This window comes from Panulirus ornatus, chromosome 24, assembly GCF_036320965.1.
Source record: "Panulirus ornatus isolate Po-2019 chromosome 24, ASM3632096v1, whole genome shotgun sequence".
NCBI classification, from domain to species: domain Eukaryota; kingdom Metazoa; phylum Arthropoda; class Malacostraca; order Decapoda; family Palinuridae; genus Panulirus; species Panulirus ornatus.
Genome location: NC_092247.1, coordinates 16,186,701 through 16,214,359, shown reverse-complemented (window position 1 = coordinate 16,214,359; position 27,659 = coordinate 16,186,701). Strand labels below are relative to the sequence as shown.

Genomic DNA, 27,659 nt, shown 5'->3' with positions numbered 1-27,659 from the left:
CTAAAGTATTCTTGACAATTCATTATACGCTCAAGTTGTTATACTGCAAATGTAGGTATCATATATTAGGGTAGGTTTCCTCTCCATTCAGTTACCATAGGTAAGCAATATATAACTAGTTGTTGTCAACAAAGGTAAAAGAATAATGCCATGCATTTAACACGTTTCTTTATCCTTCGTAGACTGTTAATCTTTTGGACTTCCAAGTTCCATCTACTTGTCACCTTTAACGTTTCACAACTGTTCATCCAGACCATAAAATCGTTGGGGGTCTAATTCGCGGGTGCAATTGTTAAATACGGCTGTTACTTCACCGATGACCCCAGCAAGTCCTGGTCACCGGGACAAGCCTAGCCACTGTTATGTAAGTGTTTACATCCTTTAGGCAGTTCTAGAACAACATCCATTCACGCATATCTCTTACCCAACCACAAGTTCATTTCCGTAAGTCTTATGCATGACTTCGTATCTCTGGACCTATGCTGCCATGACACGTCATTTTCCCATAATAAAAGACAAAGTTGAAACCATTTTCTTTTTTCTCTACACGTTTACTAAATACTCTACCTTACAGCTATTATGCTGCCTATGACACGTAATTTTCCCTCAATAAAAGACAAAGTTGAGACAACCTTTCTTCTTTACACGTTTACTAAATACTCTACCTTACTGCTATTATGTTGCCTATGACACGTAATTTTCCATAAGAAAAGACAAAGTTGAGACCATTTTTTTTTCTTTACACGTTTAGTAAATACTCTACCTCATAGCTATTATGGTCAGCAATGATTGTGTATGCGCTTGCAGTCTTGTATTTCCCAAATATTAGAGTGAGTCGATGTTAACATTCAGGACATGAAGACGAACCCTCCCTATTCCGTGATTGGTACACGAATTTTTACAGTGGAGCAAAAACGGTTGCTTTTAATACATGAATCTAGTTCCGTGAAAAATAAAAGATCTTCTCATAAATGCATACACAATTTATTCTTTCTCTACAGGCAGAGAGCACATAGTTTCAAATTACAGAGAGCGGATAATTAATCTTATTTAGTTTCTTTGAAAGGGTATGATTCTCAAAGCCTTTATCTGCCACAACCGAAAATAAAAGTAGCCTTCTGTTACATTTGGTTATATGCAAAATAGAATTCTTAAGTTTAAATGAAAAAAAAAAATACTTCTATCAAATGATTACAACATACAGGGTTTGGTATGAGCCACTCATCAACAATTACCTTACAAATAAACACAAGAAATGTCTCTGCTGCCAAAATCACACAAACTTTTGTCTATCAGATAATCAGTTCCATAATTGGGTTGAAAGTTTGTGCCCTCCAAAATCTAACAAACAGATCCTTTATCGTTTGAGGTTTGAGTCCTAAGAAAACTGTTTTTAAAAATAGTAACCATCTTTTTTCCTGTTATGTGAGAGTTCTATTGTGATAAAATATATCAAAACATTAAGCCAAAATAAAAAAAAATATATGTTTTACTTGTTATATTCTAAACTTTCAAACAAAAACTGGTCTTAAATAAAAGAAATTTCATGAGAAAACGAAAATCCCAATAACTCATTTACCAACTTCATTCCTCTCTCTACAGGTAAGTTATTTATACAAACTACAAATTACTTTTAGCAGAAAATTGATTTTCATTTGTAAAGTGGATAAGTCAAGTGCTTTTGTGGTTTTTAAAGACTATACACAGCATTTATCTGCTACAAACATAACTAAAAAGTGGACCTCCAACTCAAATCAAATCACTAACATAAAGTGACATTGTGATTGTAAAGAATGATGCAAACTTACAAGATCATTACATTAATTAACAATTAGTCTGACAACTATTATCAGAAATCCACTAACATCAATATTGCTATCCCCTTTGAACTAACGATGAACAATAATTTCACCATCAAAATTACAGAACCTAATAATTTGACTATCATAATTACAGAACCTGTCTTTCTAACATTATTTCTATGGGCTTGAAAATCTGCATACCAAGATGTAAATTAATATATAATTAAATCCCCATGTATAAAATTTAACTACCAAAGAACATTCTACAAAAATTTATTCACTAATAATAGTTCTCAATTTATCCGTTTATAAATAATTCCAATCTATTATTTACAGGAGTTCCGTCTGAGAGAAAAACAGCTCAGAGAAATGATAAACCTGTTGTTTGTGGATAACTAATAATTACCCGAAACTTTAAGTCACGCATTTCTGAAGTGAGAATGGCATCTTGATCAAAATTGCATAAAAATTATCACATAAAAAAATTACAGCACTGAGAATGACCATGATAATTCATAGAACAACTGCATCCTTGTAAACTTAAAAATTGTCATACATATAATGCCATACAACAAAATAAGAACTTAATTATGCATTCACAACCAATTTCAAAATTTCATAAGAATACTGGCGTCTAATATATTCTCCTTAATCTTGCTCTCTTTACTGATCTCTTCGTCTCCAACATCTTAAACCGTGGTTGCTGTTGGGGACCTGGAAACAAGCTAAATAAAAACATTCTTGTGCAGTAACGAAACACAATATCTTCATTTGGCTGCCTGCCTGACAGCATCACTAGCGCCTCCAATATATCTGAATATCTTATGCTACGTTTGTAGACCCGAGGACGTTACGAAGCTGAGTAGTCTGGTCCGAGCAGGGTGTACACGAGGTATCCGAACTAACTTTCGCGTTAGAAATCTCTGGATTCTTCACTTCCTTTAAACCGTTTTGACCAGCATTAGCGCCAAAGTCAAGTCGGCTACCTCGAGACTGTAAATGTGCCTGCATCAGTTGCAAATATCTTGGTGTGAACTGACTGCTTCCGAGCTGTAATCCCCTCTCGACTGAAGATCTGGTTGGCACCTGTTGATTCGAACGTGGAGTAGAACCCTCCTGGGATCTAACACAGTCCCGAGGCAGCACAGCAGGCACCACCCTTTGTTGTTGTCCTGTGCCAAAGCCTGTGGCAAACATCGGCATTTTTGCAAGGTCCGTCACTTTCCCATCAAGGGTCACCTCACATCCGTGAAATCTGGCAAGTTCACGAAACATTACAAGGAGGCTATTCTCGGCAGAATTGGGAAGTGAGGGTAACGTGATCTTGATGGTCCTCTTCCTCGGAGTTTTAGTGACCTTGTTATGACGAACTTGTGGAGAAGCAATGTTCACGTACCGTTCGGGCTGCTGTCGTGCAGTTCTTAAGCTGTACTTTTGGCAATGCCTCCCTGTGGTACATTTTTCCTGGCTAGCTGAAGTACCATTACATGTACTCGCTGAGCTAAGAGGTTGCTTTATATTTGCCAACGCGTCTCTGGTGGGCACTGCCGGCGATGACACAGTCCTATTTCCTATGTTTCCCACCTTTTTACCGGAGTTACTGGAGGAGACGTGGTTTGGAACGTCACAATCTGAATTCTCACCGGCGGGAGTCGACTTGGAACCATCACTCCTAGAACTCTCCCTGGTAACGTCCTTCTTTTCTTCTGAAATCTGACCTTCAAGAGTTTGCGCACCTTGTATTACCGAAGAGGATCCTTGGAAACCGTTTGAATCTGTTTTGGCATCCGAAGGATGATTATTGGGAAGTGAAGAGGTGGAGCATGGCAGTGACTCCGTTGCATCTCGCCCATCCTTTGCCTTTGATGTTGCAAGTGCCTCCGTGGAAGGGACGTTACTTTTAGCAAGACCCTCTGGAGATGGCAGCTTAGCTTTTACAAGCATCTCCCGTGAACTCACCTCAGCTTTAACATCAGTGGAAGTGTCATTCACATTGAGTGCAATTTGCTCCAGTTGATCAGCTCTGTCGATCTTTGCTCCTTCTACGAGTTGGGCCAGTTCACCAACCGTCAAATTCTGGTTGGCAATGGTGATACGTTTATCATTTATGGTGATGATTTCTTGACAGATAAGTAATTCTGGAGAATTTTCAGACACCCTAGCATCAGATTTCTTGTGTTTCTTGATTGTAACACTCTCATGTGGGGTTTCGTCCAGGGGTTTCTTACTTTTCTCACCTGGTACGGGAGGAACAATGAAGAAGGACACATCCCCCGTTTCTTCAATCTTCTGCCGCAGCTGAAGAATGGTATCCTTAATTTTGTCCGAGTCTCCACAAGCAGCTGCTGCCATAATCCTTGGTTCCCCTTCTATTGTACGAGTTTTCCAAAATAAAATCTCAATGCTTGTGCTTAACTATAAATCTGAAAAAGAAATATCCCAAACTGAGTGCACCTTTCATTATAGAAGATTCAAAAGATAAGAAACGAAAATGAATGGTTGAAAGGCATGAAACCTTAAATAAACATTCCAGACTGTGGATCTTCCCCCCCCCCCCCCCTCTCTCTCTCTCTCTCTCTCTCTCTCTCTCTCTCTCTCTATATATATATATATATATATATATATATATATATATATATATATATATATATATATAAACAAAGGTTTGTTGAATGTGTTAGATGATAGACTGTCAGATATAGGGTGTTTTGGTCGAGGTGGTGTGGGAAGTGAGAGGGTTTGGGAGAATGATTGTAAACAAAGAAGTGGTAGTAAAAGCTTTGCGGAAGATGAAAGCCGGCAAGGCAACAGGTTTGGATGGTATTGCAGGGAAATCTATTAAAAAAGGGGGTGACTGTGTTGTTCAATGGTTGGTAAGGATATTTAATGTATGTACGACTCATGGTGAGGTGCCTGAGGATTGGCGGAATGCGTGCATAGTGCCATTGTACAAAGGCAAAGGGGATATAGGTGAGTATTCAAACTACAGAGGTATAAGTTTGTTGAGTATTCCAGGGAAATTATATGGGAGGGTATTTATTGAGAGGGTGAAAGCATATACAGAGCATCAGATTGGGGAAGAGCATTGAGGTTTCAGAAGTGGTAGAGGATGTGTGGATCAGGTGTTTGCTTTGAAGAGTGTATGAGAAATACTTAAAGAAACAAATGGATTTGTATATAGCATTTATGGATCTGGAGAAGGCATATGAAAGGTATTATGAGTATTTGGTGTGGGAGGTAAGTTGCTAAAAGCAGTGAAAAGTTTTTATCGAGGATGTAAGGAATGTGTGCGAGTAGGAAGAGAGGAAAGTGATTGGTTCCCAGTGAATGTCGGTTTGCGGCAGGGGTGTGTGATATCTCAATGGTTGTTTAATTTGTTTATGGATGGGGTTGTTAGGGAGGTGAATGCAAGAATTTTGGAGAAAGGGACAAGTATGCAGTCTGTTGTGGATGAGAGGTCTTCGTAAGTAAGTCAGTTGTTGTTCACTGATGATACAGCGCTGGTGGCTGATTCGGGTGAGAAACTGCAGAAGTTGGTGACTGAGTGTGGTAAAGTGTGTAAAAGTAAAAAACTGAGACGAAATGTGAATAAGAGCAAAGTTATTAGGTTCAGTAGGGTTGAGGGACAAGTTAAATGGGAGGTAAGTTTAAATGGAAAAAACTGGAGGAAGTGAAGTGTTTTACGTATCTGCGAGTGGATTTAGTAGCGGATGGAACCGTGGAAGTGAGTCACAAGGTGGGGGAGGAGGCGAGGGTTCTGGGAGCACTGAAAAATGTGTGGAAGGCGAGAACATTATCTCGGTAAGCAAAAATGGGTATTTTTGAAGGAATAGTGGTTCCAACAATGTTATATGGTTGCGAGGCATAGGCTATAGATAGGGTTGTGTGGAGGAGGGTGGATGTGTTGGAAATGAGATGTTTGAGGACAATATGTGGTGTGAGGTGGTTTGATCGAGTAAGTCATGAAAGGGTAAGAGAGATGTGTGGTAATAAAAAGAGTCTGGTTGAGACAGCAGAAGAGGGTGTATTGAAATGGTTTGGTCACATGGAGAGAATGAGTGAGGAAAGTTTGACAAAGAGGATATATGTGTCAGAGGTGGAGGGAATGAGAAGTGGGAGACCAAATTGGATGTGGAAGGATGGAGTGAAAAAAAAAATTGAGCGATCGGGGCCTGAGCATACAAGAGGGTGAAAGGCGTGCAAGGGACAGAGTGAATTGGAACAATATGGTATACCGGGGTCGACGTGCTGTCAGTGGATTGATCCAGGGCATGTGAAACGTCTGGGGTAAACCACGAAAGTTGAGTGGGGCCTGGATGTGGAGAGGAAGCTGTGGTTTCGGTGCATTACAGATGACAGCTAGACACAGCATGAACGAATGTGGCCTCTGTTGTCTTTTCCTCGTGCTACCTCGCGCGCGCGCAGCGGGGGGTGGGGGGCATTTCATGTGTGGTGGGGCGACCAAGTGGATGAAGGCAGCAAGTATGAATATGTACATGAGTATATACGCATAAGTCTGTGTATCTATATGTATGAATATGTTGAAATGTATAGGTATGTATATGTGCGTGTGTGGACGTTCATGTATATACATGTGTATGTGGGTGTGTTGGGCAATTCTTTCGTCTGTTTCCTTGCGCTACCACGTGAGACAGCGAAAAAGCATATAATTATATATATATATATATATATATATATATATATATATATATATATATATATATATATATATATATATATATATATATATGGGGAGAGGGAGAAAGAATACTTCCCACGTATTCCCTGCGTGTCGTAGAAGGCGACTAAAAGGGAAGGGAGCGGGGGGCTGGAAATCTTCCCCTCTTTCTTTTTTTTTTTTTTTCCAAAGGAAGGAACAGAGAAGGGGGCCGGGTGAGGATGTTTCCTCAGAGGCCCAGTCCTCTGTTCTTAACGCTACCTCGCTGAGGCGGGAAATGGCGAATAGTATGAAAGAAAAAAGAAAGAATATATACATATATATATATATATATATATATATATATATATATATATATATATATATATATATATATATATATATATATACACATTACACGAAAGTGCACTTGGGAACTTATCGTGTTTCATTTTCCCCGTGGACTCATAGGAACATATATATATATATATATATATATATATATATATATATATATATATATATATATATGATACAGGAGATGGAGTGAGTATTTTGAAGGTTTGTTGAATGTGTTTGATGATAGAGTGGCAGATATAGGGTGTTTTGGTTGAGTTGGTGTGCATAGTGAGAGGGACAGGGAGAATGGTTTGGTAAACAGAGAAGAGGTAGTGAAAGCTTTGCGGAAAATGAAAGCTAAACAGAGAAGAGGTAGTGAAAGCTTTGTGTGTTTGGATGGTGTTGCAGTGGAATTTATTAAAAAAGGGGGTGACTGGTTGGTAAGGATATTCAATGTATGTATGGTTCATAGTGAAGTGCCTGAGGATTGGCAGAATGCATGCATAGTGCCATTGTATAAAGGCAAAGGGGATAAAGGTGAGTGTTCAAATTACAGAGGTATAAGTTTTTTGAGTATTCCTGGCAAATTATATGGGAGGGTATTGATTGAGAGGGGTAAAGGCATGTACGGAGCATCAGATTGGGGAAGAAGAGCAGTGTGGTTTCAGAAGTGGTAGAGGATGTGTGGATCAGGTGTTTGCTTTGAAGAATGTATGTGAGAAATACTTAGGAAAGCAAATGGATTTGTATGTAGCATTTATGAATCTGGAGAAGGCATATGATAGAGTTGATAGAGATGCTTTATGGAAGGTATTAAGAGTATATGGTGTGGGAGGTAGATTCCTAGAAGCAGTGAAAAGTTTCTTTCAAAGATATAAGGCATGTATATGAGTAGGAAGAGAGGAAAGTGATTGATTCTCAGTGAATGTTGGTTCGCAGCAGGGGTGCGTGATGTCTTCATGGCTGTTTAATTTGTTTATGGATGGGGTTGTTAGGGAGGTGAATGCAAGAGTTTTGGAGAGAGGGGCAAGTATGCAGTCTGTTGTGGATGAGAGAGCTTGGGAAGTGTCAGTTGTTGTTCGATGATGATACAACGCTGGTGGCTGATTCGGGTGAGAAACTGCAGAAGCTGGTGACTGAGTTTGGTAAAGTGTGTGAAAGAAGAAAATTGAGAGTAAATATGAATAAGAGCAAGGTTATTAGGTATAGTAGGGTTGAGGGACAAGTTAACTGGGAGGTAAGTTTGAATGGAGAAAAAGTGGAGGAAGTGAAGTGTTTTAGATATCTGGGAGTTGATTTAGCAGCGGATGGAACCATGGAAGCGGAAGTGAGTCACAGGGTGTGGGAGGGGGCGAAGGTTCTGGGAGCGTTGAAGAATGTGTGGAAGGCGAGAACATTATCTCGGAAAGCAAAAATGGGTATGTTTGAAGGAATAGTGGTTTCAACAATGTTATGTGGTTGCGAGGTGCAGGCTATAGATAGGGTTGTGCAGAGGAGGGTGGATGCATTGGAAATGAAATGTTTGAAGACAATATGTGGTGTGAGGTGGTTTGATCGAGTAAGTAATGAAAGGGTAAGAGAGATGTATGGTAGCAAAAAGAGTGTGTTTGAGACAGCAGAAGAGTGTATTGAAATGGTTTGGTCACATGGAGAGAATGAGTGGGGAATGATTGACAAAGAGGATATATGTGTCAGAGGTGGAGGGAATGAGAAGTGGGAGACCAAATTGGATGTGGAAGGATGGAGTGAAAAAGATTTTGAGTGATTGGGGCCTGAACATACAGGAGGGTGGGGGGCGTGCAAGGAATAGAGTGAATTGAAACGATGTGGTATACCGGGGTGGACGTGCTGTCAATGGATTGAACCAGGGCATGTGAAGCGTTTGGGGTAAACCATGGAAAGTTTTGTGGGGCCTGGATATGGAAAGGGAGCTGTGGTTTCGGTGCATTATACATGACAGCTAGAGACCGAGTGTGAATGAATGTGGCCTTTGTTGTCTTTTCCTAGCGCTACCTCGCGCACGTACGGGGGTGTGGGGGGTGCCATTTCATGTGTGGCGGGGTGGTAACGGGAATGGATGAAAGCGACAGGTATGGATATGCACATGTGTATATATGTATATGTCTGTGTATGTATATGTACGTATACATTGAAATGTATAGGTATGTATATGTGCGTGTGTGGGCATTTATGTATATACAAGTGTATGTGGGTGGTTTGGGCCATTCTTTCTTCTGTTTCCTTGCACTACCTCACTAATGTGGGAGACAGTGACTAAGTATAATAAAAAAAAAAAAAAATATATATATATATATATATATATATATATATATATATATATATATATATATATATATATATATATATATATATATATTCTTTCTTTCTTTCTTTCATACTATTCGCCATTTCCCGCATTAGCGAGGTAGCGTTAAGAACAGAGGACTGGGCCTTTTAGGGAATATCCTCACCAGGCCCCCTTCTCTGTTCCTTCTTTTGGAAAATAAAAAAGAAAAAAAAATTGAGAGGGGAGGATTTCCAGCCCCCCGCTCCCTTCCCTTTTAGTCGCCTTCTACGACACGCAGGGAATACGTGGGAAGTATTCTTTCTCCCCTATCCCCAGGGATAATATATATATATATATATATATATATATATATATGTGGTATACCGGGGTTGACGTGCTGTCAGTGGATTGAATCAAGGCATGTGAAGCGTCTGGGGTAAACCATGGAAAGCTGTGTAGGTATGTATATTTGCGTGTGTGGACGTATGTATATACATGTGTATGGGGGGGGGGGGTTGGGCCATTTCTTTCGTCTGTTTCCTTGCGCTACCTCGCAAACGCGGGAGACAGCGACAAAGTATGAAAAAAGAAAAAAAAAAAAGATATATATATATATATATATATATATATATATATATATATATATATATATATTTTTTTTTTTTTTTTTCTTTTCTTTCAAACTATTCGCCATTTCCCGCGTTAGCGAGGTAGCGTTAAGAACACAGGACTGGGCCTTTGAGGGAATATCCCACCTGGCCCCTTTCTCTGTTCCTTCTTTTGGAAAATTAAAAAATAACGAGAAGGGAGTATTTCCAGCCCCCCGCTCCCTCCCCTTTTAGTTGCCTTCTACGACACGCAGGGAAGAGCATCAGATTGGGGAAGAGCAGTGTGGTTTCAGAAGTGGTTGAGGATGTGTGGATCAGGTGTTTGCTTTGAAGAATGTATGTGAGAAATACTTAGAAAAGCAAATGGATTTGTATGTAGCATTTATGGATCTGGAGAAGGCATATGATAGAGTTGATAGAGATGCTCTGTGGAAGGTATTATGAGTATTTGGTGTAGGAGGCAAGTTGTTAGAATCAGTGAAAAGTTTTTATCGAGGATGTAAGGCATGTGTACGTGTAGGAAGAGAGGAAAGTGATTGGTTCTCAGTGAATGTCGGTTTGCGGCAGGGGTGTGTGATGTCTCCATGGTTGTTTAATTTGTTTATGGATGGGGTTGTTAGGGAGGTGAATGCAAGAGTTTTGGAGAGAGGGGCAAGTATGCAGTCTGTTGTGGATGAGAGAGCTTGGGAAGTGTCAGTTGTTGTTCGATGATGATACAACGCTGGTGGCTGATTCGGGTGAGAAACTGCAGAAGCTGGTGACTGAGTTTGGTAAAGTGTGAGAAAGAAGAAAGCTGAGAGTAAATGTGAATAAGAGCAAGGTTAATAGGTACAGTAGGGTTGAGGGACAAGTCAAATGGGAGGTTCGTCTGAATGGAGAAAAACTGCAGGACGTGAAGTGTTTTAGATATCTGGGAGTGGATTTGGCAGCGGATGGAACCATGGAAGCGGAAGTGAGTCATAGGTTGGGGAAGGGGGCGAAAGTTCTGGGAGCGTTTTGGAAATGAGATGTCTGAGGACAATATGTGGTGTGAGGTGGTTTGAACGAGTTTGTTATGAAAGGGTAAGAGAGATGTGTGGGAATATAAAGAGTGTGGTTGAGAGAGCAGAAGAGGGTATTTTGAAATGGTTTGTTCACATGGAGAGAATGTGTGAGGAAAGATTGACAAAGAGGATATATGTGTCGGAGGCTGAGGGAACGAGGAGAAGTGGGAGACCAAATTGGAGGTGGAAAGATGGAGTAAAAAAGATTTTGAGTGATCGGGGCCTGAACGTGCAGGAGGGTGAAAGGCGTGCAAGGAATAGAGTGAATTGTAAAGATGTGGTATACCGGGGTCGACGTGCTGTTAATGGATTGAACCAGGGTATATGAAGCGTCTGGGGTAAACCATGGAAAGTTCTGTGGTGCCTGGATGTGGAAAGGGAGCTGTGGTTTCGGTGCATTATACATGACAGAGACTGAGTGTGAAAGAATGTGGCCTTTGTTGTCTTTTCTTAGTGCTGCCTCGCGCACATGCGGAGGGAGGGGATCATTTCATGTGTGGCGGGTTGGCGACGGGAATGAATAAGGACAGACAGTAAGATTTATGTACATGTGTATAAATGCATTTGTTTGTGTGTATATATATATGTAAACGTTGAGATGTGTAGGTATGTATATGTGCGTGTGTGGCCGTGTATGTATATACATACGTATGTGGGTGGGTTGGGCCATTCTTTTATCTGTTTCCTTGCGCTACCTCGCTAACGCGGGAGACAGCGACAAAGTATAATAGCTCAAGGAAACAGACGAAAGAATGCCTTACATCCTCGCTAAAATCTTTTCACTGCTTCTAACAGCTTGCCTCCCACACCATCTATTCTTATTACCTTCCACAGAGCATATATATATATATATATATATATATATATATATATATATATATATATATATATATATATATCAAGTCAATTGGGAGGTGAGTTTGAATGGAGAAAAACTGGAGGAAGTGAAGTGTTTTAGATATCTGGGAGTGGATCTGGCAGCGGATGGAACCATGGAAGCGGAAGTGTATCATAGGGTGGGGGAGGGGGCGAAAATTCTGGGGGCCTTGAAGAATGTGTGGAAGTCGAGAACATTATCTCGGAAAGCAAAAATGGGTATGTTTGAAGGAATAGTGGTTCCAACAATGTTGTATGGTTGCGAGGCGTGGGCTATGGATAGAGTTGTGCGCAGGAGGATGGATGTGCTGGAAATGAGATGTTTGAGGACAATGTGTGGTGTGAGGTGGTTTGATCGAGTGAGTAACGTAAGGGTAAGAGAGATGTGTGGAAATAAAAAGAGCGTGGTTGAGAGAGAAGAGGGTGTTTTGAAGTGGTTTGGGCACATGGAGAGGATGAGTGAGGAAAGATTGACCAAGAGGATATATGTGTCGGAGGTGGAGGGAGCAAGGAGAAGAGGGAGACCAAACTGGAGGTGGAAAGATGGAGTGAAAAAGATTTTGTGTGATCGGGGCCTGAACATGCAGGAGGGTGAAAGGAGGGCAAGGAATAGAGTGAATTGGAGCGGTGGTATACCGGGGTTGACGTGCTGTCAGTGGATTGAATCAAGGCATGTGAAGCGTCTGGGGTAAACCATGGAAAGCTGTGTAGGTATGTATATTTGCGTGTGTGGACGTATGTATATACATGTGTATGGGGGGGGGGGGGGGGGGGGGGGGGTTGGGCCATTTCTTTCGTCTGTTTCCTTGCGCTACCTCGCAAACGCGGGAGACAGCGACAAAGTATAATATATATATATATATATATATATATATATATATATATATATATATATATATATATACGAATAAAGTGTTGGAGGTTTGTATGTTCTATGAAGGTGCGCGTTCATATACATTTTATTCGTATTCATATAACTCCGCGTTGTACAGTCAGGTTCGGTAAAACGCTATAAGCTGGCTATGTGTTCTGTTCGGAAACAACCGATAGACCCCGTTGCTCACCACTGTGAGACGAAGGGTATTCGAGTACTTAGTATTTCGAATAGTTGTTTCCTATTATACAGTCCCTTAGCCTAGCGGTTAGCATGCCTGCCTCTTGCACAAGGGGTCCCAGGTTCGATCCTGGCTGTTGGAGGTTTGTATGATATATATATATATATATTGCACTTATTTTCCGTAACACAAGAGCACCTATGTGAAAAATTACCTTTAATATCAAAACACTGACTAGTTGTCTGGGTTGAAGCAATACAAAACAAGCATTTCGTTTTTCTACCAAAATCGTTGGTGGGAAAAGTTTTCACAATTTTCGTAAAAAAAAAAATGGAAATAACATTGTAAGTGTCGACAATTACACTGGCATCATAAGGTTGTTCCCCTAATAGAATGTACCATACATTCGTCTGAAGTTGTTTTGACTTACAGCCTTTGTCCTGATTTCAAGTAGGTACCCCATCCCTCTCCTGAGCTGGCTGGCTGCACTCACCCTTATCATAAACATAAGATGTTTCTCCTGGGGCCTAAGCTCACGATCTAAGAACATTGATCAATATGTGTTACCTGTATAAGCAAATCAACTGATGGTTGGATGGTAAGCCAGGATTAATGCTAAAGAAATGCCGGGGTCATTAAAGCTGATAAAGAGGTGTTGGATTCTAATTTAAGAAAAAAAAGTATCGAAAAGAGGTGCTGGATCCTAATTTAAGAAAAAAAAAGTATCGAAAAGAGGTGTTGGATCCTAATTTAAGAAAAAAAAAGTATCGAAAACATATCAACAGCGGTACATTCCTACCTCTGCTTTCAAGTGAGCATCACGAAACAAAGCAAGTACGATCCAACAAGTCAGACGCAGGTCAAATACATTTTCACCAGGGCTCTTTCGGGCCTTTGACCTGAACCTTGTGGAGTCAAGACACAGGCCTGTGGTGGCACTGGTGTGGTGAAGATGCCTTTCATCCGAGGGATCAAGGTCATCTCAAAGGACAGTCGTGTCGAGTGATGAAAATGTAACGATGTTTAACTGTGAATAAGGCGTATGACCTAACCCAGAAAGGTCAGATTAAAGGCTAATGGTGTCCAAGTTGTAGTAATGAGGTTGTGGTGGAGTGAAAAAAGATGGCGCAGTGAAGATGGCACTTGACCTAACCCATAAAGATCAGGTCAGTGGCAAAAGGTGACGAGTGGATAATGGAAATGGCCTCTGACCTGACCCCTCCAGGAAAAAAAGAAAAGACCACTTGCGTCTAGGTTAACCGAAGATAAGGGTGAGTAGGAGCGTGGAGCGAAGACGAGGGTGAAGATGATGGTCTTGCCCCTGACCAGTAATGGTGGAGTGTAGGTAAAGATGTAGTGAACATAAGGATGGAAAGAAGAGTGTGTAGTCGAAGATGACCTATGACATGATCTATAATGGCAATGACGATGAAGGTGAGTGTTTAGTGAGAAGCCTTGGAGGTAAACTTATGTTTACTTTAAGGTTCGCTGAAGATGAACTTGTTAGCATTCCCTCTACGGTGAGCATTTTGGTCACTGATAGTGCAGAGGAGGCATACTGCATTCGCTTGTGGTATTATGGTGTACAGTAGCCAATATGGCATGGGGATAGGCTTGCCCCAGTGGTGGCAATCTCAGATCAGAGGTAAGGTGATAGGTCCTCGGGAAAAGAAGGGGAGTATCCGACACAGGGTGTTCGTAGAACCCATCTCTTGAATGTGGGAAAGTTACGTGGTATAGGGAAAGACAAACGAGAATTCCAGTGTCACAGTGGCCCATCCTCGTGTGGCTACGTCTCCGCAAAGCAACATCACGGTGGACGGAAATTAACCGTTCAAGAAACACGGCAGCGGTATAATGAATAAGGAAGAAGACTGATGGTCTTTTGAGCATACAAGCAAACCACCCCCCCCCCCTCCATATATGATATTACTCCATGCTGGGGGTAATAAGACCTCTGTAGCTACAGAATAGCTGTTCACAAGTAAAAAAACAACTGCATGTGTACAACACTCTTACCATCAGGCAAGCTGATTTTATGTTCATTATGTAGTGTGTCCAAGACATTGTATTGATATGATTATGCGCAATATCGATGTTGCTACTGAGATGAGCCGAAATTCTAGGAGCTGTACAATATGGCACGCGTGAGATTTAGAAGTACATAAGTAAAAAACTTTGTTCTGGCACCGTGAACTTTTCAACCGTCGCATAATCTCGCACTGGTCCACTGGCTACTGTTTCCTCTGTCGCAATGCTCCACGTTAACGGCATATGTTCAGTACGAGAAAAGGGACCAGAATTCTTATCTCACTAGGTAATACAATGGATAACCCTTCCCATCCTTCTCGAGGATTGGGCTCTCGTATGTTGTTTCATAACCTCTTGGTATGTTCCAAGGTATATCTGCAGGCTGAATCCTTCAAGGATGGACCCAAGAACATTCAGGGGCTCGGTCCCAAGGACAAAGGTTTTATTGAACTGGTCATGAGAAAAAGGATCATGAGAGGTAAGTGTTTTGGGAGCAGCTGAATGAGTGTGTTAGATCGAGTTATAGTGATGGGTGATTTGAATGCAAAGGTGAGTACTGTGGCAGTTGAGGGAATAACTGGTGTACATGGGGTGTTCAGTGTTGTAACTGGAAATGAAGAGCTTCTAGATTTGTGTACTGAGAAACGACTGGTGATTGGGAACACCTGGTTTAAAAAGAGATATACTTAAGTATACGTATGTAAGTAGGAGAGATGGCCAAAGAACGTTATTGGACTACGTGTAAATTGACAGGCGCGTGAGGCTTTTGGATGTCAATGTGCTGTGAGGGACAACTGGAGGGATGTCTGATCATTATCTTGTGGAGGCAAAGATTTGTAGAGGTTTTCAGAAAAGAAGAGAGAATGTTGGGGTTAAGGGAATGGTGAGAGTAAGTGAGCTTGGAAAGGAGACTTGTGTGAGGAAGTACCAGGAGAGACTGAGTACAGAATAGAAAAAGGTGAGAACAAATGACGTAAGGGGAGTGGGGGAGGAATGGGATGAATTTAGGGAAGCAGTGATGGGTTGCATAAAAGATGCTTGTAGCATGAGAAAGGTGGGAGGTGGGTAGATTTGAAAGGGTAGTGAGTGGTGGGATGAAAAAGTAAGATTATTTGTGAAAGAGAAAAGAGAGGCGTTTGGACGATTTTTGCAGGGAAGTAGTGCGAATGACTGGGAGATGTATAAAAGAAAAGAGGCAGGAGGTCAAGAGAAAGGTGCAACAGGTGAAAAACAGGGCAAATAAGAGTTGGAAGAATAAAAAGATGTTTTGGAAGGACGTAAAGAAAGCGCGTAAGACAAGAGAACATATGGGAATACCGGTGAAGGGGGCTAATGGGGAGGTGATAACAAGTAGTGATGATGTGAGAAGGAGATAGAGCGAGTATTCTGAATGTGTTTGATGATAGAGTGGCAGATATAGGGTGTTTTGGTCGAGGTGGTGTGCACAGTGAGAGGGTTAGGGAGAATGGTTTGGTAAACAAAGAGGCAGTGAAAGCTTTGCGGAAGATGAAAGCCAGTTGTTGTTCGCTGATGATACAGCGCTGGTGGCTGATTCGGGTGAGAAACTGCAGAAGTTGGTGACTGAGTTTGGTAAAGTGCCGGAAAGAAGAAAGTTGAGAGAAAATGTGAATAAGAGCAAGGTTGTTAGGTTCAGTAGGGTTGAAGGACAAGTTAACTGGGAGGTAAGTTTGAATGGAGAAAAACTGGAGGAAGTGAAGTGTTTTAGGTATCTGCGAGTGGATTTAGTAGGGGATGGAACCATGGAAGTAGAAGTGAGTCACAAGGTGGGGGAGGGGGCGAGTGTTCTGGGAGCGTTGAAGAATGTGTGGAAGGCGAGAACGTTATCTCGGAGAGCAAAAATGGGTATGTTTAATGGAATAGTGGTTACAACAATATCATATGGTCACGAGGCTTGGGCTATAGATACGGTTGTGTGGAGGTGGATGGATGTGCTGGAAATGAGATGTTTGAGGACAATACGTTGTGTGAGGTGGTTTGACCGAGTAAGTAATGAAAGGTTAAGAGAGATATGTGGTAATAAAAAGAGTGTGGCGGAGAGAGCAGAAGAGGGTGTACTGAAATGGTTTGGTAACATGGAGAGAATGAGTGAGGAAAGATTGACAAAGAGATATGTGTTAGAGGTGGAGGGAACGAGAAGTGGAAGACCAAACTGGAGGTGAAAGGATGGATTGAAAAAGATTTTGAGCGATCGGGACCTAAGCATACAGGAGGGTGAAAGGCGTGCAAGTAATAGAGTGAATTGGAACGATGCGGTACACCGGGGTCGACGTGCTGTCAATGGATTGTGCCAGCGAATGTGAAGCGTCTAGGGTAAACCACGGAAAGCTTAGAGGGGCCTGGATGTGGAAAGGGAGCTGTGGTTTCAGTGCATTATACATGACAGCTAGAGACTGAGTGTGAACGAATGTGGCCTTTGTTCTTTTCCGAGGGCTACCTCGCACGCGCGCGGGGGGAAGGGGTGCCATTTCATGTTTGGCGGGGTGGCGACGAGAATCGATGAAGGCAGCAAGTGTGGATGTGTACTTGTGTATATATGTATATGTATATGCATGTAAACGTTGAAATGTGGGTATATATATTTGTGCGTGTGAGGGTTTATATGTATATACATGTGTACGTGGGTGGGTTTGGGCCATTCTTGCGTCTTTTTCCTTGCACTATCTCGCTAACGCGGGAGACAGCGACAAAGTATAATAAAATTATATATATATATATATATATATATATATATATATATATATATATATATATATATATATATTCCTTGCTGTTGGAAAGCATTGTGTTTTACAAGAAGGTGCGCGTTCGTATGCACTGTGTTCTGTTGTTAATCAACGGCAAAAATCAAGTAAAAAAATCTTGATAAATTCTGTTTACTGCTGTACAGACATTCTAATGTGACACGTAGGCCAATGCTGAACCTTGCCCCAACTTAGTATATGTGTAACACTACAGGAATCTCTCCTGGTGCTATCTACATTTGCGTGTGAAATAAAGCTACTATTAAAGCACGCCCTCCACTCTGACACCGGAAAGAGATAATTCGTGTACATACAGCAAGAGTTCTGACAAGTCCAGCCAAACTACTCCGTACTGTCAAATACAGCAAGAGTCACAACAAATAAGACATACTACCCTATGATGTAAATACGGCATGAGGCCCGACAATGTTAAATACGACACGAGTTCCGACAAGTCAAGTGACACTACCCTACAAAGTTAAATACGACACGAGTCCTGACGAGTTAAGTCATACTACCCTTCGGTGTCAAATTCAGTACGAATACTAAAAGGTCAGGTCAAATAGGGCAACAGTCCCGACAAATAGAATGGGGAACTAACACTCGGAGTTCTTCCTGGCGTTAATCATAGTTGCTTGAGACTGAAGACACCTATACAAATATGGATTTCCCCCCGCCCCCCACTCCCCGTTTAAATGAAGGCGGGAAAAGGAGACTGTACAGATATGGCGAAACAGACTTCCAAGCGAAACCACACGGGTTGGGGACGTGGAGCCAGGCAGCGGCGATGAGGTACAATGTTCAAAGGGCCATTTAGTGTATTTGTTTCAAGCAGGGACGCCTCAAAACAAGCATAAAAGTCTTGATACCCTTAATTCTTTGATAACCATATTTTATCAGAGATCTTTCTCTTCTTTCCAAGTTCCTGAGTTCAATTTCTTTAACCTTACGTTAATCGAACTGCTACAATCCCTCAACTGCTCTCATGTGGTCTTTCGGAATTCTTCCTCACTTGTTAATTTCCCATGATCTCTTATGGTGGCCATAAAATACAAGATAGCGTTTGACGTATCTTCTGTGTTCCAACTCTCGTGCTGACTTCTCGTTATCATTTCACTCATTACCCGACCAGATGATGTCATTTTATTAGTGTTCTCTATAATTTCTTACTACATGTCCCAAGCCTTGAACTACGTCTTCTTTACATTTCCTTTCCCGTCGGTCCTTCCTAGGGAAGTTCTACCGATGACCTGAGTGTTTAAATTTCTCTTGACTCCAGCAATTACCTTCGCTTCTGCCCATTTGTAGAATAAACGAAGGTCTGCTTCTGTTTCCTCCCCCTATCCTCTTTTATGCTTGTCATTCTACGTTGGATTTATCTGCCGAAACATTTAAATACACTTCAAAACATCTGACAAAACATCACCCAACACAGGTTCCATTTACTATATTCACTATTTACTTCCTCGATTTTCCTTATTTCCTCGAACCGTACAACTTTGCAAAATGTCTTTGGCAATGACAAGAAAAACAATATCTATTGTCTTCTTACAACAGTATCTAATTTATTAAGGGCATCAGTAACTGCACTTCTTTGCTTTTATGTGGTAAAAGAATCCAGGTAGACCATTACTGAGGCTGCTACTGATAAACTTATTTCAGTATGTTTCTTTATCACACACTCACACACTTCAATCAAATTCAAAGACAAAGTCACAAGTTTAAGCTGTTCTCAGTCCACCAAGGTCGTACGAGAGCTCTTACCTGTTGCCATCTTCAATTCTAATCAAACTAATCAACTTTACCTAAAAATAATTCTGCCTACTTCAATATAAACCGTACCCTACCATAGGGTAATACGGCCTGGCGAAAGGTAATTCATGAAAAAAAGTTAACAAGATAACCATCACTTAAATAATTCCCGATTAGAACGACGTTGCCATTTAGCCGTGCATGTTGGGCAGCGTTAAGTCCCTGGAGAGGAAGGGAAAACAATTTCTTTTCCTAAAAAGTTTTAGTAAATACAAGGAAACAATATCCATACCTTAACGAGTGCATGTATATGAATGAAAACATAACGACCGTGATCATTAGATAGCCGGGCAGTACAAAAAAAAATAAATAAACGAGAGCAGTCAATATTAATACTATAACACTTTCGAGTCAAGATATGATCAGGCTATGAATGTAAAAGCTGTCACATGATTTCCAAATTTCGGCAAGATTATCATCGACATAATTTTCCTAATAATTAAGCTACTGACCTGACACCTTTCACGAAGTTTTAGGTTACTGATCCGATTCCTTACTCTATTATATAAGTTTACAGGCTAGGCTCCTGACCAGACACTCTAGTCAGTAACTTTTTCATGACAGGTTACCAACCAGACTCTTTCCTTTGTAAATTTCAAACTAAAAGATTCCCAACTGTCTATACAAGTTAGGCTACTACCCAAACTCCTTACTCTTGCTAGTTAGGCTCCTACCCAGACTCTGTAAGCGTAAGTTTCAAGTTACAAAGCTACTGACAAAACTCCTGACACTAAGTTTCAAGTTACAAAGCTACAGACAAGACTCCTGACACTAAGTTTCAAGTTACAAAGCTACAGACAAGACTCCTGACACTAAGTTTCAAGTTACAAAGCTACAGACAAGACTCCTGACACTAAGTTTCAAGTTACAAAGCTACAGACAAGACTCCTGACACTAAGTTTCAAGTTACAAAGTTACAGACAAGACTCCTGACACTAAGTTTCAAGTTACAAAGCTACTGACGAGACTCCTGACACTAAGTTTCAAGTTACAAAGCTACAGACAAGACTCCTAACACTAAGTTTCAAGTTACAACGCTACTGACAAGACTCCTGACACTAAGTTTCAAGTTACAAAGCTACAGACAAGACTCCTGACACTAAGTTTCAAGTTACAAAGTTACAGACAAGACTCCTGACACTAAGTTTCAAGTTACAAAGCTACAGACAAGACTCCTGACACTAAGTTTCAAGTTACAAAGTTACAGACAAAACTCCTGACACTACGTTTCAAGTTACAAAGCTACTGACAAGACTCCTGACACTAAGTTTCAAGTTACAAAGCTACTGACAAGACTCCTGACACTAAGTTTCAAGTTACAAAGCTACAGACAAGACTCCTGACACTGTTTCAAGTTACAAAGTTACAGACAAAACTCCTGACACTAAGTTTCAAGTTACAAAGCTACTGACAAGACTCCTGACACTAAGTTTCAAGTTACAAAGCTACTGACAAGACTCCTGACACTAAGTTTTAAGTTACAAAGCTACTGACAAGACTCCTGACACTAAGTTTTAAGCTACAAAGCTACTGACAAAACTCCTGACACTAAGTTTCAAGTTACAAAGCTACAGACAAGACTCCTGACACTAAGTTTCAAGTTACAAAGCTACTGACAAGACTCCTGACACTAAGTTTTAAGTTACAAGACTCAAACATCCTCATAATCAAAAACTTATGGCAACAAGAATTACGTCACGAACGCAAAATGAGTTTTCTAATAATTACATGCTTGGGTACTCGCCTGACCTAATAGTAGTTTCCATGAGAACCATATCCATTACTGAGCAGCCATCCAGCTCGGCAATTAACCTTGACCATTGTTAATTAGTTAAGTTTTAAGTTATCAACTTGAACCAAAGCATCCTTAGGGAACTCTAATATTTCGAGGTCTGTGATGGTTAATTACCTCTTCTAGATGTTTCAGTTATCTACACTTCTGAAACAATAGTGATGGCTATGGACAGTTTAAATAATGGTTAGTATCGTTTATAAGTGTAAAGAAATCCAGCGATAAACAGAAACCCTGTATAACTCTAAAGAACACCTATCATACTTTATCTAAGTAGCGAATTATCAATACGCACTATGTAAATCATATACATCAGCCTTGAAAAATGTGTGGAAGTCGAGAACATTATCCCGGAAAGCAAAAATGGGTATGTTTGAAGGAATAGTGGTTCCAACAATGTTGTATGGTTGCGAGGCGTGGGCTATGGATAGAGTTGTGCGCAGGAGGATGGATGTGCTGGAAATGAGATGTTTGAGGACAATGTGTGGTGTGAGGTGGTTTGATCGAGTAAGTAACGTAAGGGTAAGAGAGATGTGTGGAAATAAAAAGAGCGTGGTTGAGAGAGCAGAAGAGGGTGTTTTGAAGTGGTTTGGGCACATGGAGAGAATGAGTGAGGAAAGATTGACCAAGAGGATATATGTGTCGGAGGTGGAGGGAACGAGAAGAGGGAGACCAAATTGGAGGTGGAAAGATGGAGTGAAAAAGATTTTGTGTGATCGGGGCCTGAACATGCAGGAGGGTGAAAGGAGGGCAAGGAATAGAGTGAATTGGAGCGATGTGGTATACAGGGGTTGACGTGCTGTCAGTGGATTGAATCAAGGCATGTGAAGCGTCTGGGGTAAACCATGGAAAGCTGTGTAGGTATGTATATTTGCGTGTGTGGACGTATGTATGTACATGTGTATGGGGGGGGGGGTTGGGCCATTTCTTTCGTCTGTTTCCTTGCGCTACCTCGCAAACGCGGGAGACAGCGACGAGGTATAAAAAAAAAAAAAAAAATTCTAAATTTGTTTGTTTGCATCTTACGGTCGGTAATCAAGCAAACAATCATCTATTTTAATTCAAGATTGCCGACGCGTGTGACGCCATTATTGTTTGTAAAGAAGTCAAGTTGAATTATTCTTAGGTAAGGTTTTAGGCCTGCGCAGGCACAGATCGAGCTGTGATTGGTTGACACAAATTCATAATGACCATTTCATGTTCAGACAACATACGAAGACATGAACGCTCCTCACATAAACGGACAAAAAAAAAAAAGAATTACTGATCTTCTAAGAAAGGGATTTTGATTTTCTAGGTAAATAATGACTTACAGGAGAAATGATATAGATGAAAAGGGTCTCAAAACTGTCTTACCTAACGATTCCAAAATTGAAAAATCTCAAAACTCGGTGGACGTCCGAAACTATTCTATTACCTAGATCAGAATGTACAACTTTAAACATGTCCAGTGGATGTGTACTATGGGGAAATTACTGTTCATCCCATGGGTGGCGCTAGTCAGCTGGACTGTCCCGCTGGCTTTATTTGATATAAGCGATACTTTTCACTTACTATTATAAAGCATCCAAGACTATTATTAATATTCATAAAATTGCACGTAACTTTAAAATGTCAAATAGAGACAATATACTATCCTAAACCTTGCAGATGTTATGATTTCCTTTGGTTCTACATTCACTAATGCAACGGGACAGGGAACGCCAGGCTGATCCCCACAGGCTATATACACTGAGCATTTGTAAGTCATCTATCCTGTTCTCATCTAACCTAACCTAATCTTAGGACTTACCTGTTCTCATCTAACCTAATCTAATCTTAGGACTTACCTGTTCTCATCTAACCTAACCTAATCTTAGGACTTACCTGTTCTCATCTAACCTAACCTAATTTTAGAACTTACCTGTTCTCATCTAACCTAACCTAATCTTAGGACTTACCTGTTCTCATCAAACCTAACCTAGCCTAATCTTAGGACTTACCTGTTCTCATCTAACCTAACCTAATCTTAGGCCTTACCTGTTCTCATCTAACCTAACCTAATCTTAGGACTTACCTGTTCTCATCAAACCTAACCTAGCCTAATCTTAGGACTTACCTGTTCTCATCTAACCTAACCTAATCTTAGGACTTACCTGTTCTCATCTAACCTAACCTAATCTTAGGCCTTACCTGTTCTCATCTAACCTAACCTAATCTTAGGACTTACCTGTTCTCATCAAACCTAACCTAGCCTAATCTTAGGACTTACCTGTTCTCATCTAACCTAACCTAATCTTAGGACTTACCTGTTCTCATCTAACCTAACCTAATCTTAGGACTTACCTGTTCTCATCTAACCTAACCTAATCTTAGGACTTACCTGTTCTCATCTAACCTAACCTAACCTAATCTTAGGACTTACCTGTTCTCATCTAACCTAACCTAACCTAATCTTAGGACTTACCAGTTCTCATCTAACCTAACCTAATCTTAGGACTTACCTGTTCTCATCTAACCTAACCTAACCTAATCTTAGGACTTACCAGTTCTCATCTAACCTAACCTAATCTTAGGACTTACCTGTTCTCATCTAACCTAACCTAATCTTAGGACTTACCTGTTCTCATCTAACCTAACCTAACCTAATCTTAAGACTTACCAGTTCTCATCTAACCTATCCTAATCTTAGGACTTACCTGTTCTCATCTAACCTAACCTAATCTTAGGACTTACCAGTTCTCATCTAACCTAACCTAATCTTAGGACTTACCTGTTCTCATCTAACCTAACCTAACCTAATCTTAGGACTTACCAGTTCTCATCTAACCTAACCTAACCTAATCTTAGGACTTACCAGTTCTCATCTCACCTAACCTAATCTTAGGACTTACCTGTTCTCATCTAACCTAACCTAACCTAATCTTAGGACTTACCTGTTCTCATCTAACCTAACCTAACCTAATCTTAGGACTTACCTGTTCTCATCTAACCTAACCTACTCTTAGGACTTACCTGTTCTCATCTAACCTAAAATAATCTTAGGACTTACCTGTTCTCATCAAACCTAACCTAGCCTAATATTAGGACTTACCTGTTCTCATCTAACCTAACCTACTCTTAGGACTTACCTGTTCTCATCTAACCTAACCTAATCTTAGGACTTACCTGTTCTCATCTAACCTAACCTAATCTTAGGACTTACCTGTTCTCATCTAACCTAACCTAACCTAATCTTAGGACTTACCTGTTCTCATCTAACCTAACCTAATCTTAGGACTTACCTGTTCTCATCTAACCTAACCTAATCTTAGGACTTACCTGTTCTCATCTAACCTAACCTAATCTTAGGACTTACCTGTTCTCATCTAACCTAACCTAATCTTAGGACTTACCTGTTCTCATCTAACCTAACCTAACCTAATCTTAGGACTTACCTGTTCTCATCTAACCTAACCTAATCTTAGGACTTACCTGTTCTCATCTAACCTAACCTAATCTTAGGACTTACCTGTTCTCATCTAACCTAACCTAATCTTAGGACTTACCTGTTCTCATCTAACCTAACCTAACCTAATCTTAGGACTTACCTGTTCTCATCTAACCTAACCTAACCTAATCTTAGGACTTACCAGTTCTCATCTAACCTAACCTAATCTTAGGACTTACCTGTTCTCATCTAACCTAACCTAATCTTAGGACTTACCTGTTCTCATCTAACCTAACCTAATCTTAGGACTTACCTGTTCTCATCTAACCTAACCTAATCTTAGGACTTACCTGTTCTCATCTAACCTAACCTAACCTAACCTAATCCTAGGACTTACCTGTTCTCATCTAACCTAACCTAATCTTAGGACTTACCTGTTCTCATCTAACCTAACCTAATCTTAGGACTTACCTGTTCTCATCTAACCTAACCTAATCTTAGGACTTACCTGTTCTCATCTAACCTAACCTAATCTTAGGACTTACCTGTTCTCATCTAACCTAACCTAATCTTAGGACTTACCTGTTCTCATCTAACCTAACCTAATCATAGGACTTACCTGTTCTCATCTAACCTAACCTAATCTTAGGACTAACCCACCAATCTAACTGGTCTGGTTGGGCCGAAATGAAGTTCGGTCGAATAAAATTGTTTGCCTGACAACAGCGGGCGGTACACGCAACGGCCATCTAAAACTATACGAAAGTTGGCGGAATTACCAATCGTACGATACGATGCAGACAAAAATGATCAGTACCATGTTAAAGTATATGTAATCTACAAATTCAAAGCATATTTGATAAATTTTGCGTTTTCGATAATAAAAAAATGGTGAAATTTAGAAGTACCGCCAAACCGATAACGACCAGTATGCCGAAAAAGAAACCTGGGCATCCTATGTTAGCTTTGGGAATTCAAGAATATAAGTTTAAAATTCTACATGACATCGAAATACAGTAACAGTCTATGAGCAACAAGTGTTTCCATCATCAAACAGCATTCACTACTTTTAAACTTTACGGGAAACAAACAATATATATAAATGTCCACAGACTATCCAGACGCCATTTACAGACACTGCATGTTTCTACACACGATACCTTCAACAAAGTGGGTAAATCTAAAGTTATTTACCAAACCAGTAAGTAAACTACGTTTCGTTTTGCTGAAAAAAACTCGTCTGAAACAACTTACCTACGACCAAACTTCAAAATTCAGTGGTTTATCGAAAACGTCTTTTCCATGCCAACCATCGACTGGTCATCTGCCTGCATCAAATTCGTATATCATCAAAAATTTATATAATTGTTTTTTGATCAAGCAGAACCTATAATACCATCTGATATTTTTTTCAACGAAAATTAAGTACAATTATAGAATTTATAATTACCTATGATATTATCGTGGATCAGATATGGGATTAAGTTGATTAAGTTGGTGTAGAATTTCAGTTGAATCAAAAGAGTTAATAAGAAGAGCGCATTTTTTTTTTCTTAATTTTCCAAAAGAGGGAACAGAGAAGGGTCCCAGGTGAGGATATTCCCTCAAAGGCCCAGTCCTCTGTTCTCAACGCTACCTCGCTAATGCGGGAAATGGCGAATAGTATGAAAGAAAGAAAAATATATATATATATATATATTTATATATATATATATATATATATATATATATATATATTTATTTCATTTATTTATTCATTTTGCCTTGTCGCTCTCCCCTGCATTAGCGATGTAGCGCAAGGAAACAGACGAAAGAATGGCCCAACCCACCCACATACACATGTATATACATACACGTCCACACACGCAAATATACATACCTATACATTTCAATGTACACATATATATATACACACACAGACATATACATACATACACATGTACATAACTCATACTGTCTGCCTTTATTTATTCCCATCGCCACCTCGCCACACATGGAATACCATCCCCCTCCCCCCTCATGCATGCGAGGTAGCGCTATGAAAAGACAACAAAGGCCACATTCGTTCGCACTCAGTCTCTAGCTGTCATGTAATAATGCACCGAAACCACAGCTCCCTTTCCACATCCAGGCCCCACACAACTTTCCATGGTTTACCCCAGACGCTTCACATGCCCTGGTTCAATCCATTGACAGCACGTCGACCACGGTATAACACATCGTTCCAATTCACTCTATTCCTTGCACACCTTTCACCCTCCTGCATGTTCAGGCCCCGATCACACAAAATCTTTTTCACTCCATCTTTCCACCTCCAATTTGGTCTCCCACTTCTCCTCGTTCCCTCCACCTCTGACACATATATCCTCTTGGTCAATCTTTCCTCACTCATTCTCTCCATGTGACCAAATCATTTCAAAACACCCTCTTCTGCTCTCTCAACCACACTCTTTTTATTTCCACACATCTCTCTTACCCTTACATTACTTACTCGGTCAAACCACCTCACACCACATATTGTCCTCAAACGTTTCATTTCCAGCACATCCACCCTCCTGCGCACAACTCTATCCATAGCCCACGCCTCGCAACCATACAACATTGTTGGAACCACTATCCCTTCAAACATACCCATTTTAACTTTCCGAGATAATGTTCTCGACTTCCATACATTCTTCAAGGCTCCCAGAATTTTCGCCCCCTCCCCCACCCTTTGATTCACTTCCGCTTCCATGGTTCCATCCGCTGCCAGATCCACTCCCAGATATCTAAAACACTTCTCCAGTTTTTCTCCATTCAATCTCACCTCCCAATTGACTTGACCCTCAACCCTACTGTACCTAATAACCTTGCTCTTATTCACATTTACTCTTAACTTTCTTCTTTCACACACTTTACCAAACTCAGTCACCAGCTTCTGCAGTTTCTCACATGAATCAGCCACCAGCGCTGTATCATCAGCAAATAACAACTGACTCACTTCCCAAGCTCTCTCATCCACAACAGACTGCATACTTACCCCTCTTTCCAAAACTCTTGCATTCACCTCCCTAACAACCCCATCCATAAACAAATTAAACAACCATGGAGACATCACACATCCCTGCCGCAAACCTACATTCACTGAGAACCAATCACTTTCCTCTCTTCCTACACGTACACATGCCTTACATCCTCGATAAAAAC

At 40.6% G+C, this 27,659-nt stretch overlaps 1 protein-coding gene across 1 annotated transcript; it reads right to left on the bottom strand.

Moving 5' to 3' along the window:
• Window positions 1-962: 962 nt before the first annotated feature.
• On the bottom strand, window positions 963-25,815 carry LOC139757123 (uncharacterized). The gene is made up of 2 exons (XM_071677221.1): window positions 25,728-25,815; window positions 963-4,225 (listed from the first exon to the last, which is right to left on the bottom strand). Exon 2 carries the CDS (start codon window positions 4,152-4,154, stop codon window positions 2,625-2,627), a length of 1,530 nt encoding a protein of 509 aa, XP_071533322.1. The 5' UTR covers window positions 4,155-4,225; window positions 25,728-25,815; the 3' UTR covers window positions 963-2,624.
• Between the last annotated feature and the right edge of the window lie 1,844 nt (window positions 25,816-27,659).

Bases quoted from the DNA above. Each gene is read 5' to 3' on its own strand.
- LOC139757123 (XM_071677221.1), bottom strand. From the start codon at position 4,154: ATGGCAGCAGCTGCTTGTGGAGACTCGGACAAAATTAAGGATACCATT.